At 50.2% G+C, this 17543-nt stretch overlaps 5 protein-coding genes across 5 annotated transcripts; 3 read left to right on the forward strand and 2 right to left on the reverse strand.

The window, feature by feature from the left end:
* Positions 1-307: 307 nt before the first annotated feature.
* On the reverse strand, positions 308-1351 carry BO79DRAFT_217435 (arylamine N-acetyltransferase family protein; the record flags this gene model as incomplete). The annotated part of the gene is made up of 1 exon (XM_025683365.1): positions 308-1351. The coding sequence occupies one exon, from the start codon at positions 1349-1351 to the stop codon at positions 308-310; it is 1044 nt and encodes a 347-aa protein (XP_025540203.1).
* A 1696-nt stretch (positions 1352-3047) lies between these two features.
* Positions 3048-4077, reverse strand: BO79DRAFT_254761 (short-chain dehydrogenase; the record flags this gene model as incomplete). The annotated part of the gene is made up of 5 exons (XM_025686095.1): positions 3048-3062; positions 3116-3251; positions 3349-3633; positions 3696-3802; positions 3865-4077. The coding sequence occupies 5 exons, from the start codon at positions 4075-4077 to the stop codon at positions 3048-3050; spliced, it is 756 nt and encodes a 251-aa protein (XP_025540204.1).
* A 2647-nt stretch (positions 4078-6724) lies between these two features.
* BO79DRAFT_228174 (NACHT domain protein) lies at positions 6725-13079 on the forward strand (the record flags this gene model as incomplete). Its single annotated transcript, XM_025683948.1, has 5 exons — positions 6725-7183; positions 7251-7584; positions 7645-7920; positions 7972-9878; positions 9954-13079. 5 exons carry the CDS (start codon positions 6725-6727, stop codon positions 13077-13079), a joined length of 6102 nt encoding a protein of 2033 aa, XP_025540205.1.
* A 777-nt stretch (positions 13080-13856) lies between these two features.
* Positions 13857-15002, forward strand: BO79DRAFT_264892 (uncharacterized protein; the record flags this gene model as incomplete). Its single annotated transcript, XM_025686839.1, has 2 exons — positions 13857-14356; positions 14429-15002. 2 exons carry the CDS (start codon positions 13857-13859, stop codon positions 15000-15002), a joined length of 1074 nt encoding a protein of 357 aa, XP_025540206.1.
* A 1083-nt stretch (positions 15003-16085) lies between these two features.
* BO79DRAFT_264893 (uncharacterized protein) lies at positions 16086-17444 on the forward strand (the record flags this gene model as incomplete). Its single annotated transcript, XM_025686840.1, has 4 exons — positions 16086-16304; positions 16361-16736; positions 16794-16911; positions 16973-17444. The coding sequence occupies 4 exons, from the start codon at positions 16086-16088 to the stop codon at positions 17442-17444; spliced, it is 1185 nt and encodes a 394-aa protein (XP_025540207.1).
* Positions 17445-17543: the final 99 nt, after the last annotated feature.

Genomic DNA, 17543 nt, shown 5'->3' on the forward strand with positions numbered 1-17543 from the left:
CACTCTCGATAAGTAGGGAAAGCAGACTTGACACGTACACTAGCTAGGACTAAGCAGCTATGGCGGAAGGCCTGCCAGCGACAGCTCTGGACTCGTCCATCAGGATCTTAGTAATTAAACAGAGGAACGAAGATTTATATATAATGTTGCGCAAGTGGATACTATGCGCTTACCGCGTATGCATAGGTATTAGGGCTCCCGGGAAGAAGCAGTTTCACCCGAGACATCTAACAAGACAAAATATTTCCTTTTGCCTTTCCTAGAGAGCGAAACAAGTAGAATCGCCTAGGTACGCTCATCCTAGACTTCATGCTAATTTCCGATCGTTTGGAATCCCCTTCTTCTCCTCATTTGTCAAATGCACGTCAAAGATTTCAGCCAGCGCTTGTAAGCGCTCATCTTCTGTCTTGCATTCCTTGATAACCTTAGTATTGGCGCCTATTGTTTCTCTCACCGTGTCTTGGAACAAGGTGACATTTCCCACTATCACCCCCTTATCCTCGTCCATGAGCATTTTCGTGCAGGTGACGTATCTGGTGAACCAGGATTCCGAGTTTGTTGATGTGAACCAGGACATGACTTCGTAGTCCTGAGGCAAGAACTCTGTCTCCGTGAAGCAATAGACTGGCAACCACTCTTTCTTGGCGTCATCCGCTGGGTTGTAGCAGACATCGAAGCACCATATCCTTGGTGGCTCAGTGCTACTGGCAGTTTGCCTCGCGTACGACTCGGGTATAGGGCGTAACTGCACGCGAATTAAACGTGGGGCGATGCTGGTCGTCTGGAATCCGTCTCGCAGCGGATATGGAAGGTTGGGACCTTTGGGCATGCCAACATCGACAACATACCACTCGTCATCCAGTCGAACAAGATTGAGCATGTGGCCCCAACCCCCATAAGTGTTGCCCTGATTGCGCCGGACTTCTGGGTAAGGACTCATTGCTCGCGCCACGCGACCTCCGCAGTTGCGTACCTCATAGCCGATGGAGCGAAGCACGGTGGCAAAAAAGGTGTTGTTTTCCATACATCGCCCGCCACGCCGGCGGCGGACGATCTTGGTGTAGAGCTCCGACGGGTCGAGTGTGACGGTGTTATCTGTGGAATAATGCAGTACGAGATTTTCCAAAGGCACGTTGCAGATGTGGTAGCGTGTCAGGGCCCGCAGCAACGGTAGCCCATGCTCTTTGGTTCCTGCCTTGCTGGCGTCCTTCAGCACAGGTGAGTCCAGGTACTTCTGTGGGATCTTTATGCACTCAAAGTAGTCACGCAACTCGACATCGCTGTACTGAGTACGGGCTCCCTCTCCGAGCGGGATCTGGGTAAGAACGGTGGGCACAGAGTTGGACAACATGTCGAGATAGACGGCCCAGTCAGAGATGATAAATATAAATCGTATACGGTTCCGGGAGGAATATTCAGAGCTGCTCTAAGATCTTGATGGAACGGGAACAAAGTTCCGTGGGCAATGGGAGTGGTGATTCAAGTGAAAGGCTTCGGACTACTCTTATCCAGGGTACAGGTGATACTTATAGATCCGTGGAACGCGGACAAGGTGATCTGGGGAAATAAAAGTAAGCCAGCATTCCTAGTAGTAAATCTGTCATCGTGCCACTGACCAATTTGTTGCCTGCTAAAGCATCATCTGGCATTATAAAAGGCAAAAAATTTAAGTCCCTTACTTACAGCTTTGAAATCTTGAATTTGATTTCCTATTTGTTTTCTTATTCCTCGACTAATACCGTAAGAATAAAAATCCTATTTCCATTCTCTTTATCTAACTATAGCCTGCCAGCAGCCAGACCGCTAGCAGGCGATGCTGCTCTCCGCGTAGAAATTCCGCTCGTGGGATGGCATGGGTGATTGGTTGAGCATGGCTAGAGGTGTCCCCTGAGCACATCATTGAGCTGTTGTAGCTTGTGCTCAACAGGCGAGATGCGCTGTTCCAGATCAGACCAGTAACCCTTGCTTACAATGATGTTCGTGACCAATCCAACTGTGCTTGTACAGTAGAGGCAAACCAATCCAAGTGACGTGCAAGATGAGCGGGAAGGGCGCTATCCCTTGCATCTGCCACGAACGCCAAGCTACTCTGTAGTGAGTTAGCATACCTAGACTTGCGCAAGCGGCAGGCGTTGCATGCCAGACCGCCGACTCGCCGCTTGTTGCCCGGGGGACGGGGTCCAAGCTCCGATACTCGGTGGCGGATTTCTTGATGCCTGTTTCCGTCATTGTAGGCATGAATCGTAATGCGTATATGTATGTGTGCGCGAGTGGGTTGGGTAGATTAGAAGCCAACAGGGCTGAGTCGGTGAGCCTTGGACCATCAGATTTCGGAGAGCCACCTTAAGGAATCACCGGGAACACGAATACCTTGCAGGTTTGGACCCTTAACGTGGGAGTAAATGAATGCATAAAAGTAAAGATCTGCCAACCTGTAACCCGCCTCATTCCCGGTTGTTGCTGAGTTTTCGTGTTGGGAGTGCACAAGATGCATCATACATGTTGAAGGGCACACATACCCGGACCTAATGCTCCTTTAGACCTACATCTGCTGTTAAAGTCGTAGTATATTTCGACAAGCTTCTTTCTCCGTCACATAGTACCATTCTCCTATCATCTGTTCCGTATCATGCATAACCCCTTACTAATAAGCTACCCATGTGTAGCTGAATATGAGTTTGGCACTAAGAACTCTATTCTACCAAGCAAAGCCAATGTAACAGGGCATCTGTTTCATGAAGGAAGAGTTGTGGATGCTTACCAGTTCATTATTGATCAGATTCTTTACCTTCTTACCGTTGCCTACTGCTACGTCGTTGGAAGCAATCTTATATTGGCTATTAAGTTCAGAGCACATAGAACCAGGAGACACCAACTACGACACGTATCAGAACTTCCTACCCTCTCTATGCAGACGAAAATGTTAACCAGCCTGGCACCTAAAATTACTCTAACTGCAGGGACATATATCTAAACTTCCTGGTAATGCTACGGCAAAACTCTTTTGATGAAATCGCCAACGCAAGTCACATCCCCTCTTTAGGCTATCACCATGGATGACTCTGTTCACTGTTAGAAGGCTCTGCTCTAGACGAATGGTTGCGTTGATACTCACCCTCCCATCCCAACACCAAAACGACCCATTGTCCCCTTCACCTTTCTCCTTAATAACCCTCAGCATCCCCTCCACGCTCTCTCTCGGCTGGATCACACCTTCCACTATCCATTCCAACTGCATATTCGCCATATCACTGCCGCAACAAATTAGCGCAACAGATATCACTTCAGGCAAACACAACCAACAACCAGGGCAGGTGAGAATCAATAGCCGATAACAAGGGTACTCACGTTTCCACCTCGCCCGGATGCAGCGCCAACACGCACGTCCGGACACCCTTTCGCGAAATTTCCGCCGCCATATGCCTCAATGATTGATTGAGGGCTGCTTTAGTCGCCGCATATACGGCAAATCCGTCTTCGTGGCTTCGGAATTGGCTCGCTGAACCGGAGTCAGAGGAAATGAATATAATTTTCTCTAACGGTGTGGTCGGGTCGATGGAAAGCATCCTTTGGGCGACAATTATCGGGCCAATTGTGTTGGTTTGCAAGTGGTGAGTAAAGGACTGGAAAGAGCTAGTATATAACAGCCTATGTGAGTAAAGGTTATATACGTGTCTCATGGGCGATAGGCGTACATCTCTGTAGCACGATTCGGATACTGGTTGATACCAGCATTCAAAATGACATTCGTTAATCGTAGCCCACCATCTCGCACGGCCTTTTGGACATTGTGAGAAAAGTCCTAGTTCCATGTGTCATCTTCCGCCCTTATCACCAGTGGATATGTCTTAACTTTCAACTCACATCGATACTATCAGGCTTGGTAACGTCGCATTCCTCTACGGTGATTAGTGGAGCACCATTCCGAGTATACTGGGAAAGCAATTCGAAGAGCTGTTCAGCACTTGATAGGCTGCGTACTGCGGCGATAACCCGTTCTCCAGAGCTTGCTAGCTGCCGAACAAACTCCAGGCCGATACCTCTTGATGCACCCACAATAACCCATGTTCTGGTCATTTTGATCGATTGTCGTAGCAGGATAGATGTGCGGATGTCAACGGCGGGCAGAACTGCAAAAGGAAATGAGATTACGAATATGGATGGGCTTGTTTTTTGAGTCGACCTGCTGCCCGACACGGTGGTCTTATCCTGGTGAGAGGATGAGCGTATCTTTTGCCGAAAGTGGAAAAACAGTGGAGTCAAGTTGGAAGAAATGAATGGATAAGTGCAACCCCGCAGATAGGGAGTCAACCTCCAACTTCATTCGGCCCCCGCAACTTCTACCACTACGTAAACATGCCTCTCCCTCTGACGCCAACCCACCGGCATCATCCACAGGGAGTACGGATGGAATGCGCCAAACTATAGTTTACTACTGACGAAGATATCATAAACTTTTTGATCAAGGCCAAAAAGATCTATCAATTCTAATCTTCAATTTAGTAGTCGTAGTATTGCAAAGGTTGGTGACATTTATACATTTGGTGGCTGAACAATATTAACTTTGATCCCTTTAATCAGAACATCCCGCATTGTTTCTGCCGTCTTAATCCTGATGTCAAAGAGACTTTTCTGGGCTGTAGTACTCAAAGCTCCTGGAGCATTCTGATCATCTACGCCATAATCTGGACGTTCAAAACAATCTCAGTTGCTAATATATCCCGACAGAAAATAAAAGCATTCGTTTTGCATGCCAATAGGTGGGAAATCAAAGTAGATTGTAAAGAACGTTAATAACATTATGATTACGTGCTGTATTGCGACCGAAACTTTTACCCGATTAGGCTGGGATTTACGTGATTAGTCAGCGATCATCACAGTGGATAGGATGAGTACTATTTGTCTCTAGAGAGAGCATCAATCGTCAAGTATAATAGAAGGTTATGTATATAGCATTTTCACTTTAGTTTCGACAAGCTCTACTACCGTGGTCCGGTACGTTTTCAGTTGTAGCAGTATTCTGACAAGAGTTACTATGCGCTGATTTTCGAGTATCGCACGGTTCTGGGCTAAATATATATCAGCGACTCGAAAAGACCCACGTCTACTCACGAGGCAATCGCCACTGATTGAGGCCATCCTAGACGTCTGGTACGCGAAACAGGAAATCAACCGTTTGAACAAGAGTATCGGTAGGCATCTAGCTTAGTACTGAAAAACCACGGCTCTACTCCGACGGGGTGCCCGATCATCAATGCTACCATTACAAGTAACTGGGTCGATCGATTCTAGCTCAGCGGCCTCGTGAATCTTCGATTAGCTTTCCCACATGGTATTCTAGCCCACCACGGACTGAAGAGTAAGTCATCCAGGTCACTTACAGCTAGATACTAGATAGATGGCAGTAGGCACGAAGGTTCCGATCCACTCAAATCTTCACTGGTAGCCAGCTGCCGTGTGCAATAATGTCGCGTCAAGGATTCACGCCGAGCAAAATCAAAGTTAGGCCGGTCATGCAAGGGCTACTATGGCGCACAACGGAAGCTTAAGTTCAAGAACCACAAGTGTCAAGTCTCATTGTCATGGAGGGTTCCAGTGGGACGAGAGGACGCCGCATGCGGTGATGCCCCACTGAACCGTAATCTTGGTCGGACTGCCGCGCAGCCCCGATTCGACGGAATTCTCCGATCTGTTGGGGTGACGTTGTCCGATGAATAACAATAATGCCCTATGATGTATCGAAGACAATGGAATATGGGCCAAGAAGAGTTTTACTCATTCTCTTGCTTATGTGGCTTGTGCAAGGCGAAGGGCTTGCATGATCTTTAGACTTTGGAGGGGGTTATGAGAAAACTGCCAAAAATGAGCGGTGGTCGACCGGCTGGTTCGATTAGGAGCAGCAGCGTAGCATATCAAAACCATACCAGCCGATTCCAACACTGTTACATTGCTCCCTGTCGGGAACCCCGAAAGGCCTGTCGTTGCACCTTTACTTATAACATTCCAGGTAGACAAGTCCGACTCTGCTGATCGTTTCCGGCCATCACAGCGATCGGTCGGATCGCCATTGTTCCACTTTTTGAAAGCCTGTTTACTAGGAGAAACCCCAATTGAAAGCTTACCTTCGTTGATCAACTCACCAATCATTGTTGCATTTCGGTCCCAGCTTCGGCTTGGCCGCTATTGACCCATGGCTTGACAGCAGTCATGTCGTTACACAACAGCTATGCCAACCAATATACGATCGGATGAGTCCGCGGGAGAAGAGCTTCCCCAGCCGGCCCATCGTAGATCAGGACCTGGAGTGGGGAGCTTTAGTTTCCATCGTACATCTAACTGGTCATGTCGGATCTTTGCTACTCCAAGCTGGGGTAGCTAGCTACCTTTGAGTTCTGGTCTACCTCATGTTGACGTCTTGCATTGGGTGAGAGGAATACGGAGACCCCGTGAAGATGAGGCTATGGAAGATATAAAAATGAGCACGATGTACTCTGATTGTTTGAGAATCATGATTCAAGTTCGCGTTGAAAAATACAAGCCTAATTGCTATTGTGTGACAACCAACCGAGGTTAAACCGACATTTGTCTGAATGTTCATCACTCAAGAGACTTTCTAACCTTCAGATGACGTTCAGCTCATACTGTTGTTAGCCTTTTTATCATTTAATACTTAATATTTCTGTTGACCCCGTTTCATTAATAATCCAATCAAAGCATCCCCAAAATGGCCACCTCCTTCCAACCTAACGTGCACTACACCTTTGGGTCACCCCTGTCTGCGAGCTCTATCTTCGGCAGGCGTCAGGCCTCAAATATTCTAGAGCAAGAGAGTTATTCTAACAGTAGCTTTCAATCTGGAAGTTCCAGACATGTGTCGAGAAGAGTCAGCAGCAGTGGTAACACTGCACTAGCTGATGTGGTTAACACTCTCACCCGACGGAGCAGCGATGCAATGATAGCATCCAAAATCAACGATGCCGACTATGAGACATTGCTGAACTGGATCCGAGCTGAACGTATGGGGAAGCTACCCCCCGAGGGAAGCAGCTACGACAAGGCCCTGGTCTGGGCTGTTCTGTTCGTGGGACGTCTGCATTCCTTCGATTCAGCCATTGGACACTTCGCTGGCGACAGCCACACAGCGGCTCAGCTGGCTTACGTGTACTGTGCTAATCTACTGGAGGTATGTGTCAGGCCTTTCACATTCTATCATCACAAATACATAATGGATGGTTGATAACGGTTTCTAGCTCGGAGAGCAAAATGCGTCCGCCCTTCAGGACCTCTTCGGGTTCTTCTACCGCTGCTCGACTGGACTCGGCAACTTATTGGACCGAACGGAGCTCTTCGATGTGTCCAAGGATATCAAGGACCAGCTGATTTTGGCATTGGCTGACCTTGTTACTCTGGTTGCTGGCGTTGCGAGTCACTTCAACCGCGCCTTGCAGAACTCTCAGACGGTGGAAATTGACATCTACCATCAATTTTCCGAGTCGCTCAGCAGCTTTCACAGTCGCTGCGAGACCGTCTCTGACCTGATGTGGAGACACCAACTTGTCCGCGAGGGTCTGAACGGTGATAAAGGTATGCGAAAACCCTCAATATAGATTGGTGAGATTGGATTACTGACGGTAATCACCGCAGTGACCGAGATAAAGACTATCAGAAGCTGGCTTGAGCCAGAGGATCCAGCTCTCACAAATATCACCGAGAACACTGCTCATTTTGCTCAGGAACGCGAAGAATCAACCTGTCTCTGGGTGTCTCAGTACTTGACCAGATTTCTCAAAAGCAACCAGCAAGTCCTTTCCTTCGTAGGAAAGCCTGGATCTGGTAAATCGATACTGTCAACGGTCATCAACGACCATTTACAGCATCCGGTCGGGGGTGTTACCTACAAGCCAATCTTTGCGCCAATTAGTGAGTACACCTAGATCATATGGTATTGAGCGTGTCTAATATACCATATAGATGGCAGGGTAGCTGCGAATACTACACCGCGGGCTATTGCGAAGACGATCCTGTCCCAGCTGTTCGGCAAACGCATCGGCAATGTGAGGTTGTACCAGATCTTAGCCGATGCTTATGAGCGGAGCCAGAGAACTGTTGACGAAGATGCGTACGACAATATTCTCTGGAACGCCTTGGGCAATTCCCTCAATGCCAGTCTCAAGAATGCCAAAGAACTTGTTTTGGTCGTCGATGGTGTTGACGAGGCTAGTTGCGGCGAGACACCTTTGCTAAGAAAGCTCCAAGAGGCTGTTCAGAACGCCGGTAACGTAAAACTGATTGTCTTCGGCTCCCAGAAGCCGAGTCAATTCCCATCTCAAACTACGGTGAACGTCACTCCAGAGCTGGTCTTCGATGATATTGCCGCCGTGGCACGTAAAATCCTGCAACAGAGTAACGCTTTCAACTATATGTCCGAAGATGACCAAGAGCTCAATGTGACCCGGATCGCAGAGGCATCACAGGGCTCCTTCCTGTGGGCCAAGCTTGCTGCAAAGCGTGTTCGGGATGAGCATCCAACAAACGCAAATTCTCTGACGAGGTCTATCCAAAGTATAGCCAACGCGGGATACAGTGTTACCGATTTGGTCTCCCAGTCGCTGCATTCGAAGTTGAATGATGATGGGAAGAAGATCTTAACATGGCTCGCAACTGCGGTTCGCCCACTCAGCAAGAGCGAATTAACATCTCTGGTGTCGATTGAATTGAACAAGGCCACGTATACCGAGCGAGAGATTGATATCCAGCATACCCTTAAGCCTGTTGCATCGCTGGTGTTTATCCAGAATAACATGGTTTTCCTCAGACATGGACAGATCCGCTCTGCCATCCTGGACATTTTTGCCAGGGAGAAGTTCCTTCCGGCCATCAAGAATCGAAACAGCGATTTGACGCAGAGGCTTCTGCTCTACACCAAGCAAGCCGTGAATGAGAGTCATGACCCGTCTTTGAGTCCCCTGGATGAGAAGGTTGCTCAGACCTATCTGGACAAGCACCCTCTTCTGGACTTCGCCCTTCGGTACTGGGTGAACCACGCCAGTCTGGCGTATGGTTGCACCACTGACAAGGAAATTGCCACAGCTGGAAATGAATTAAGATCAGTGATACCGACATCTCCCACAGCGCCATTGTTGGAGATGACTGTATGGGAGGGCAAGTCAACCCCAGCGCTTAAGTCACTGCACGAGACCCAGACGCGTCTCTACCGCCAGATCCTGACTACCAATCACCCCACCACCCTGCAAGCCATCCTGTGCCAGGCCCTATTCTATCGACGTATTCATGATAGCTTGCCTGCCCAGGTTAGTCAAATTTTTTATGATGCGGCGGTGATCAGTAAAGATGTGCTGTCCGAAAGCCACCTCATCACAATGCAGATGACCAAGTTCTACTTGGAAACCACTGCAGACCAGGTCGTCGAGTCTAAGACGGACGTCATGATTAAGCGTGTTCAGATGCTGGAACTGCTTGTGGAGTGTTACAAGATCCATTACGGAGCCACAAGCACCATAGTGACATCCACCTTGACCCAGCTATCCCAACACTACATTTCCATCAAGGAAGAATACAAAGCCAAGGAAATTGAAACATGGCTCCAAACCACGACAGAAAAGCATCACACACAGAATCACAGTACAACTCGGCAAGTCGACGGATCGTTGCTGGTTCACATCCGCGGTCGTCAAGACACTAACGACCAAGGCAAAACCCTCACTTGGGAGAACATTGAAACTGATGAACTAGTCTCTTGGACTGTGGATGTCGAAAGCCTTTTCAGTCGAGCGGAGAAGGCCGTGGCTGCGGGACATTGGAGGGAGGCAGAAAGCCTCTATGTTGAGCTCTGGCAGCACACTAGCAAGGAGTACCGGGTCAATCGTTCTAGCGAATGGGAGCTGAGGAATGTGAGAGCAGTGATAGCCTATTCCAAATTCCTCAAGTCTCAGACGCGAGAATCCGAGGCAGCCTCCATTCTTGAGGGCTACTGGGAGGAGTATGAGCAAACTACTTCAAGCTCAGAGGCAGTAGTGTCTCACTTCCTTGAAGTCGCGCACCTCATGAAATCGGTTGGGCTGTCCCGAGTAGCTCTCAATGTGTTCAAGCACATCTCTCGGAACAGCACTCGACAAAGCTCCACCTACCAAGAAGCCGAGCAGTACATCCGGTCCACTAGTCGGGAAATCATGCAGAGTACTAGCTTCGAGTCGTTCCAGACTGAGTCCAGCCTCGAGGAGATTGTGTACCAGTCTTCCAGTACCGACGAAGTTACCGTCAAGGCTTCTAACAAGTTGTTGGGACTGTACTTGTCTCAGCACCGGTGGCAGGATGCGACCAAGATCTTGAAACGGCTTCTGCGCAGCGTTTGGCCGGCCTTGTTTGCCCCTTCTCTGGATGACGTCGTCCTTCCATCGACAAACCTAGATAGAGCTATCGAGCTAACAGAGCGTCTGAGCAACTGCTATCGGTCCAGACGCTATCAGCTTAAGGAAGAAGACATCCGAGTGCGTCTCTATCGCGCTGTTCGGCGTGACCGACCCGCCGGTGATAAATTACTTGAGAGGGTGACGACTAGCCTGTTGCGTCTGTACGAACGTACCTCTCAAACAGAGAAGGTGATCACTATTCATCAGGACAAACTCCAGGATTACACCAAGCGTTATGGTGGAAGTCACCCTACCGTCCTGAAGGAGTTGTGGACTTTGGCGGAGCTCACCCGTCCCCGGCCCGTGGCTGTTGACTATTACCGCCAGATAGTTTCTATTTTGAACAAGGATTCCGAGACGTGCCACCCAGATGCATTTGAGCCCTTACTTGTGGTTGCTACGGAGCTTTTGAACCAAGGCCGGTACAGTGATGCACTGAAGCCCTGCCGCGTGTTGTTCAACACGCTCCAAAATCCGAAGATCAGCCCGAAGCTCCAGGACCAAGCCTTTGTGCAGACCATTTATGAACGCTATATCCACTGCCTGCGCATGGTTCAGAGCGATACTGCTTCTATTCATGACGTGACTGTCCAGTATCGTAAGTCGTGCATCAGTCTGTTTGGCTCCACTGCTACGATTACAATCCAAGCGACCAAGACACTGGCCCATATCTGCCAGGAATCCAAGCAATATGAATATGAGGCAATTCAGCTTTACAAGACACTACTTGATACTAGGTCCACTGAGGTGGAAATTGACTATGATGACATTCGTGCCACACTGGAAACTATGACCGAATCAGAGAAAGTCGAAGTCCAGAAGGAATTCTCGTCCATGACCGAGTCAGAAGTGCGGAACTGGGTGTCCGTCCGCACCCGCCACTTGTCTTCCATCCGGTCCACACAGGGATGGGCCCATGAGGCGGCACTGTCTCAGATGGAGGAGCTCACTTCCTTGTACACCAAGCGTGGGGAAACTCATCAGACTGTTTCGATCTTACAGGAAGCGACCTCTCAAATCCTGACTTCACAGACCTCTGCCACCCAGTTGACGGCGGCAGCAAAGAGCATTGTGTCCAGCTACATTGAAGCGGGTGAGATCCACCGAGCCAAGGAATTGAGTCAGGGGCTCTATCGCCAGATGATCCTGAAGGACTCTTCCAACGTGTCTCTCTTCGGCTTCGACATCACCTCCAGTCAACGAGAGAACCTGGCCTTCTTGGCTCAGGTTGAGTATAGCCTCCGCGTCCGCGAAGATTCCACTGTCACTCTGAACGAGATTTACTCTACGCTTACCATGGAGTATCTGTTCATGGAGCGCTTCCAGTCCGAAATCAGCTCAAAGAGCACTAGCCTGCAGACTTTGACAGCCACCGTCCCCCGTTTGTACGGATTTTTGGTGTCTCGGAACCGTCAGTCCGCTGCCAACCGTGTTATCGAGCAGTTCTCCAACTACTTCCTCAACACCGAGGGTAGCAGCCTGAAGCTGAGCATTCATCAGGCTAGAGTGTTCACCGAGACTATCTTGGAGTATTTCAGTACCCACAAGTCGCGGGATCTTGTACGCTCGGTGGCCATCGCTTCCTACAACCGGACCACGCAGTTGCTGGCATCGGGCAATTATCAGGCAGCATGCGACCTGGCCTTGACTGCATTCCGCTACATCTGGTCCCACCAAGGCTACTCCTCGGAATCGACTCTGAAGCTGGTGTTCAAGCTTGGCTTGGTTATTGCCGGTCGCGATATTAAGGGGGAACCTCCAGCCTCCACGCGCAAGGAAATGCTTAACGTGTCAGGCACCATCATGCGCGACACGCTGGATTACTTCCAGAGCCACAACATTGACATGGCTCAGCTGGATCTTGTGAATCTGGAGAGCTTGATTGGCGTGCTCGATGAGCAGCATGACTACCACACCTTGGCCTGGATCCTCACCTCGCTCTGGAACTCCCGGGATACTCACGAGATCTGGAATGCCGAAAACGACCAGGAGGTTTCTCAGCAACAATTCCAGTACACTTTGGCTCTTGGCCGCTGGCTGGTCATTACTCGTTACCTCATTGGCGACTACACGGCAGCCATCCGTTTGGCCGAGGACATCGTCTACAACTGCGCCCGGGTTCAGGGACCGCGTCATTCCAGCACGGTGGAGATGACAGTCCTGCTTTCCCAGATGTACACCAGCGTGGCCCAGGGATACCAGAACCAGAAGGACCGTCGCGAGTTGGCCTACCGTTACTACAAGAAGGCCGCGGCGGTGCACGAGAATGCGCTGCGCTACTTCATCGATCCGACCTCGGTGTCCGCGTCGGAGATGGAGGGAGGCGTCCTCTCGGGACTCTCCTCGCCCGCCTCCAGCCCTGGAGTCGGTGCAGACGAGGAAGGCAAGTATGTGCGGAAGCACCTGCACCTGCTGAAGCTTGCAGTTGAGCGCCTGGGCGACTGGCCGAAGGAGTACTCCGAGTACGAGCGCCTCAACAGTGACTTGTTCCGGACCTACTCCAACGACTTGAAGGGCGTTGACGGAATCGACAAATGGAACCTTAAACGGTTTGGTTCCGGTCGTGCTGAGGCTAGTGATGACCTTCTCTCGACTGGCATCGAGAACCAGGGAGTCGGCTTCTATGAGCGCCTGGCTATTGCCGTCTAAGCTCAGCTAACAGGATTGGTGATGGAGCAAAAGTGTTTTGTGTTTCAGTGGCTTATCTGGAAATGTCAATTTGTATACGTAATTACAAAGAAAAATTAGGAAATAATAAGCACTCAAAAGAGGCGGAAACCCAGAACGAATCAAACATTGAGTGCTGTTAGTAGTTAGTCACAAAATACAATTCAAATTTCGGGTTTTGTTGACATTGTTGTTTCTGTCCATGGAATTAGACACTAAGCCCTACGAAGCAGTATTAAACAATTAGATATTTTTAGAGAATGGACACTCTTACTAGCGAGTTGGAAAAGGGGAATCCATACATTGATCAGCTTTGCGGTGCAGCGGCCGAGGACCTTGAGTACTATGAAGCCATCCACATTCTAGATGAAGCAGTAACTTTCCCCTAATCGGAAATGACAGGAAATGACAGCCCTAACGAGGCAAGGTTGAGAGCATAGAATTACTGGCGTTTGCCTCCTATTGGCTCGGGTTCCGGATGTCCTCCAGGCGGGAGTTTCAGCCCTCGCCTTAGCCTGAAACCGACATTTGACTAGAGGCCTCAATTCCGAGAGAACCGAAACCATGGCCTGGACTTCATATAAAGGAAGCTTTCTCCCCTGTCCTCATTCGGAAAGCTACCTGCCTATCATTCTCTTCTCTGTATCTTATCGTTCTCTTGTTCTGACGGCACTAGTGGCCTCAAGCATTCCATTCATTATCATCATTCGATTCTACATTCACTCTTTGAATACCAACTAACTTGGCAAAGCGCTCACCATGCACGTCCTCAGCACCCTTGCCATTCTTCCCTCCGTCGCTCTCGGTGCCGTTCTGCCTGCTGCTCTGCAGAGTTCCACCAAGGTCGCCAAGCGGGACTCCTGGGGAGGGAGTGTCTCGTTGGGCCCGACCAAGTCCGACATCATCAACGCCGTCACCACAATCATCCCCGGAGTCGCTCCCTCCACCCAGAATGGCGAGCTCTTCCTCTGGCCAGGAATGAGCAACGGAACTGGCGATCTCATCCAGACGACGCTCGAAAGTTGGCCCAGCAACTCCTGGTGTGGTGCCACCACGGGCCAGTGGTGTGTGCGCGCCAGTATCTTCGGGTCATTTGGACAGCTGGATGGTACTGGCTCACCCGTTAGTGCCAACGACCTCGTTCGAATCGAGTACAACCTCGCTTCTGATGGCGAGACCTGGACCCAGAATGTCACCAATGCTTTGACGGGTGCTGCTCTGTCCAGCTACTCTTATGCCGCAGGACCGTACATGACTGGGTAGGTCGATCAGTACTGACACGTGGACTATGCACCAGTTAGTTTACTAACCATGTTTGCCATCCTTGCTAGTTATGGCACCGGTACCGAATGCGACAGCGACTGCACCGGCACTGTAGCAGACCAGCTGTATCTCAACACCACCATTACCCTGCGTGAGGCGGACACCAGTTTCGGTGACACCATCGCAACCGGCGCGGGCGCCACATACACCGGTCTAACCTCCAGCGAAGGCGGCAAGGTCTGGAACATCGCCACCATCAGCATTCCTGCCATGGGCTCTCAGACTGCCGTCGCTTCATCCACTGCGTCTGTGGCTACCCACGCGACCCCTACCCCTTCAGCTGCTGGTATTGCTTCTACCGATGAGGCAACTGGCGCAGCTGCTCTCTCGGCCACTCAGGAAGCCAGCTCAGTGCCGTCCATTGCTCCTTCGGTCGCTGGATCTGGTGCTGCTGCTCCCACTCAATCCAGCTCTGGCTCTGGGTTCAAGTCTGGCGCTGCCTCCGGATATGGCTCTGCGCCGTTCCCCTCTGGATCTGCCCGTGGATCGCAATCGAACCCCCAGTCTGGTGCTCAGTCGGGCTCTAAGGCTGGCTCTGGACCCGCGCCTGGAGATGACAATGAGCCCTGCCCTGAGTGGTAATTTAGAGAACCTTGAATGTGTGGAGATTTCTCCAGATCAGAATCGCACATTGGGGAGGACTTCGTACAAATTGAAACATTTCCAATATTGATTTTAGCACACATACTTGACCCAGTTTCGACCAGCTTAGCCCCAGTAGGTGATCGACCCTTTTCACCTCTCAGAGCATATGTACATAGGGCTGAGGTACTAAAGTGACCGGCCTATCTTTGTACAAGGGGTTCCTGATGATGATGGCGGGTATTGAGGTAGATCACAGTTGCTTGGAAAATCTTGGCAGGCCCCGGGTTTTGAAAGGCGAACTCGCAGCATCATACTTTTCATTTGCACTAATGATGGCGTTTTCGTTAGTCGTTTCTGTCTCCACCCATGTTATCCTGCATCATATGACGGGACAGCAGTTAGATGGCTTGTCATTAGATCAAGAAACACCGCGAGGTATTTTTAGCTCCGCGCGATAGTTGGGTTCAGCTCCAATGTTTCGCTGTCGAGTGAGCCTGACACAGAGCTAGTCAGTGATAATCCCTTAATCACGGTCAGCCACGGCCGAAACCCTGAGAGGGGAAGTCGAAGGACCACGGGTCGGTGATATTAAGGGGGTGGAGAGCAAGCAACAAGAACCGGCCGATATGCTTAATTTGCGTTAGTGGGTGCGGGCCAGAGGATGCGCGGGCCCAACGGTATCGTTTCACTTAAAGTGGATTCCGACGATCGTCCGGCCGTTGAGCAACTTTGAGTAATACAGTGGGCCCAATGGTCCAGCACACAATAGCCAGCTGAGCGTGTTCGTTGCACCGGCCAGTACCAAGCAGTGCACCTCGATCGCACATCCCGAACGACGCGTGGTTCTCCGCGGGCTTTGGCCCTATCACAACTGCCCAGTGCGATCCCACTCCAACTTTGTTTCCGCCCTGGGGCTTATCTAGCACCGAATATATCGCTCGCTGGCTTGGCTATCACTATAGGTCTGTGCGATGATCGTGGCCTCTAAACCCCAATAATCCTTTTCTATCGTCCGTTGCCCTTGCGTGGATGCGCCGATTTTTACTCCATTTTTCTTCTCTGCTATGACTTCCCGCGGAGATGAATGCCGGAGGGTCCCCGCACAATGGAACCGGTGGAAATAGTACCACTGGCAGTCCGCTGCCCAAGCCAAGCTCTGCGGTCAACTTTGGCCCTGAGCTGTTGGCTGCTGTCTGGACAATGAGTGCATTGTCCATTATAGTTGTGGCCATGCGATCATTCGGCAATGCCAAGTTTGGCAACTTTCAAATCAGTGATATAGTCACTCTGTTGGCACTGGTCAGTGCATGAACATGTCTTCTTACGACTTCACTAACTTCTAGAGAGATAAGTAGGCCCTGCTTGTGATTGCCGCAGCCCTCTCAAGTGTCGCGGTAGACTATGGGTACGGAAAGACTGCCAGCTCGCTCGAGCTGCACCACGCGATGAGCTCCCTCAAGTATTCCACTATCAGTCAGGCCGTGGTAACGCTGGCTGCCACTGCCGGTCGTTTGGCCTTTATCATCTATCTTATTGAGCTGCTGGCAGCCCGAAGACTACACCGCATAATTCTATGGACCCTAGTGCCCTTGCAGGTGGTTGTCAATGTTATCAGTGTGTTCTTGCTGTTTTTTCAATGTTCGACACATGTGGAAGAATTGTTCAACCCGAGCCAAGCCACCCATTGCATGTCGCTGAAGGTTCAAATTGACTATGCTTATTTCCAGGGTGGTATGTTTCCTCTTATTGTAATTTCATTGACGAGTCTCTTCTAAACGACTTCTACAGCATTCAACTCCGCCTGCGATCTCCTTCTCGCTGCTTTCCCTATCTACATCTTCTGGCGATTCAATTGGAACGTCAGAGTCAAACTTGTGCTCGTCTCTCTTCTGGGTTTGGGAGTAGTGTGAGTAACACGTCGGCCATGTATTCTTTCGTTTCCAACTAACCATTACCCAACCATCCAGAGCCATGGCCGCTTCCCTAGTCAAAACCATCGAATACCCAACCATCATGACCTCGACCAATCCACGCACCAACCACGTTACCCTTCTGCGGTGGATGTTCGTCGAAGCGGGCGTCGTGCTCATCACCGCATCAATCCCTTGTCTCCGACCGCTCATTGTCCACTGGATCAAAAAATTCATCAAACGAGCACCCACTCTACACAGGAAAATGGACAACGGCGAGGGTACGCAGAGCACGACGCTTAATGTCAGTCAAATGACGCAGGACTGGAAGAAACGGTGGATCATGCCGTATATGCAGCAGACTGAGTCGGGGGAGAACTTGGAGCAACATATCCTGGCCAGTATCTCCACGCATATATTTGCCGGGGACCGGGAGTTTCTCGATCGACATGTGCCTGGGATTGTGAAGAAGGTGGAGGTTACTGTGGTAGCGGATGAGATTCCATTGACGGAGGTAGAACACACCTGACTTCATGATGCATTTTATCATGTCTGAATTGTTATATATAATTTTAGGTTTGCCCTGCTGGTCTTGGTACCTATGTAGATTTATATGTCGTCATTGCTT

The sequence above is a fragment of the Aspergillus costaricaensis genome (genome assembly GCF_003184835.1).
Source record: "Aspergillus costaricaensis CBS 115574 unplaced genomic scaffold BO79scaffold_14, whole genome shotgun sequence".
Classification (NCBI taxonomy): domain Eukaryota; kingdom Fungi; phylum Ascomycota; class Eurotiomycetes; order Eurotiales; family Aspergillaceae; genus Aspergillus; species Aspergillus costaricensis.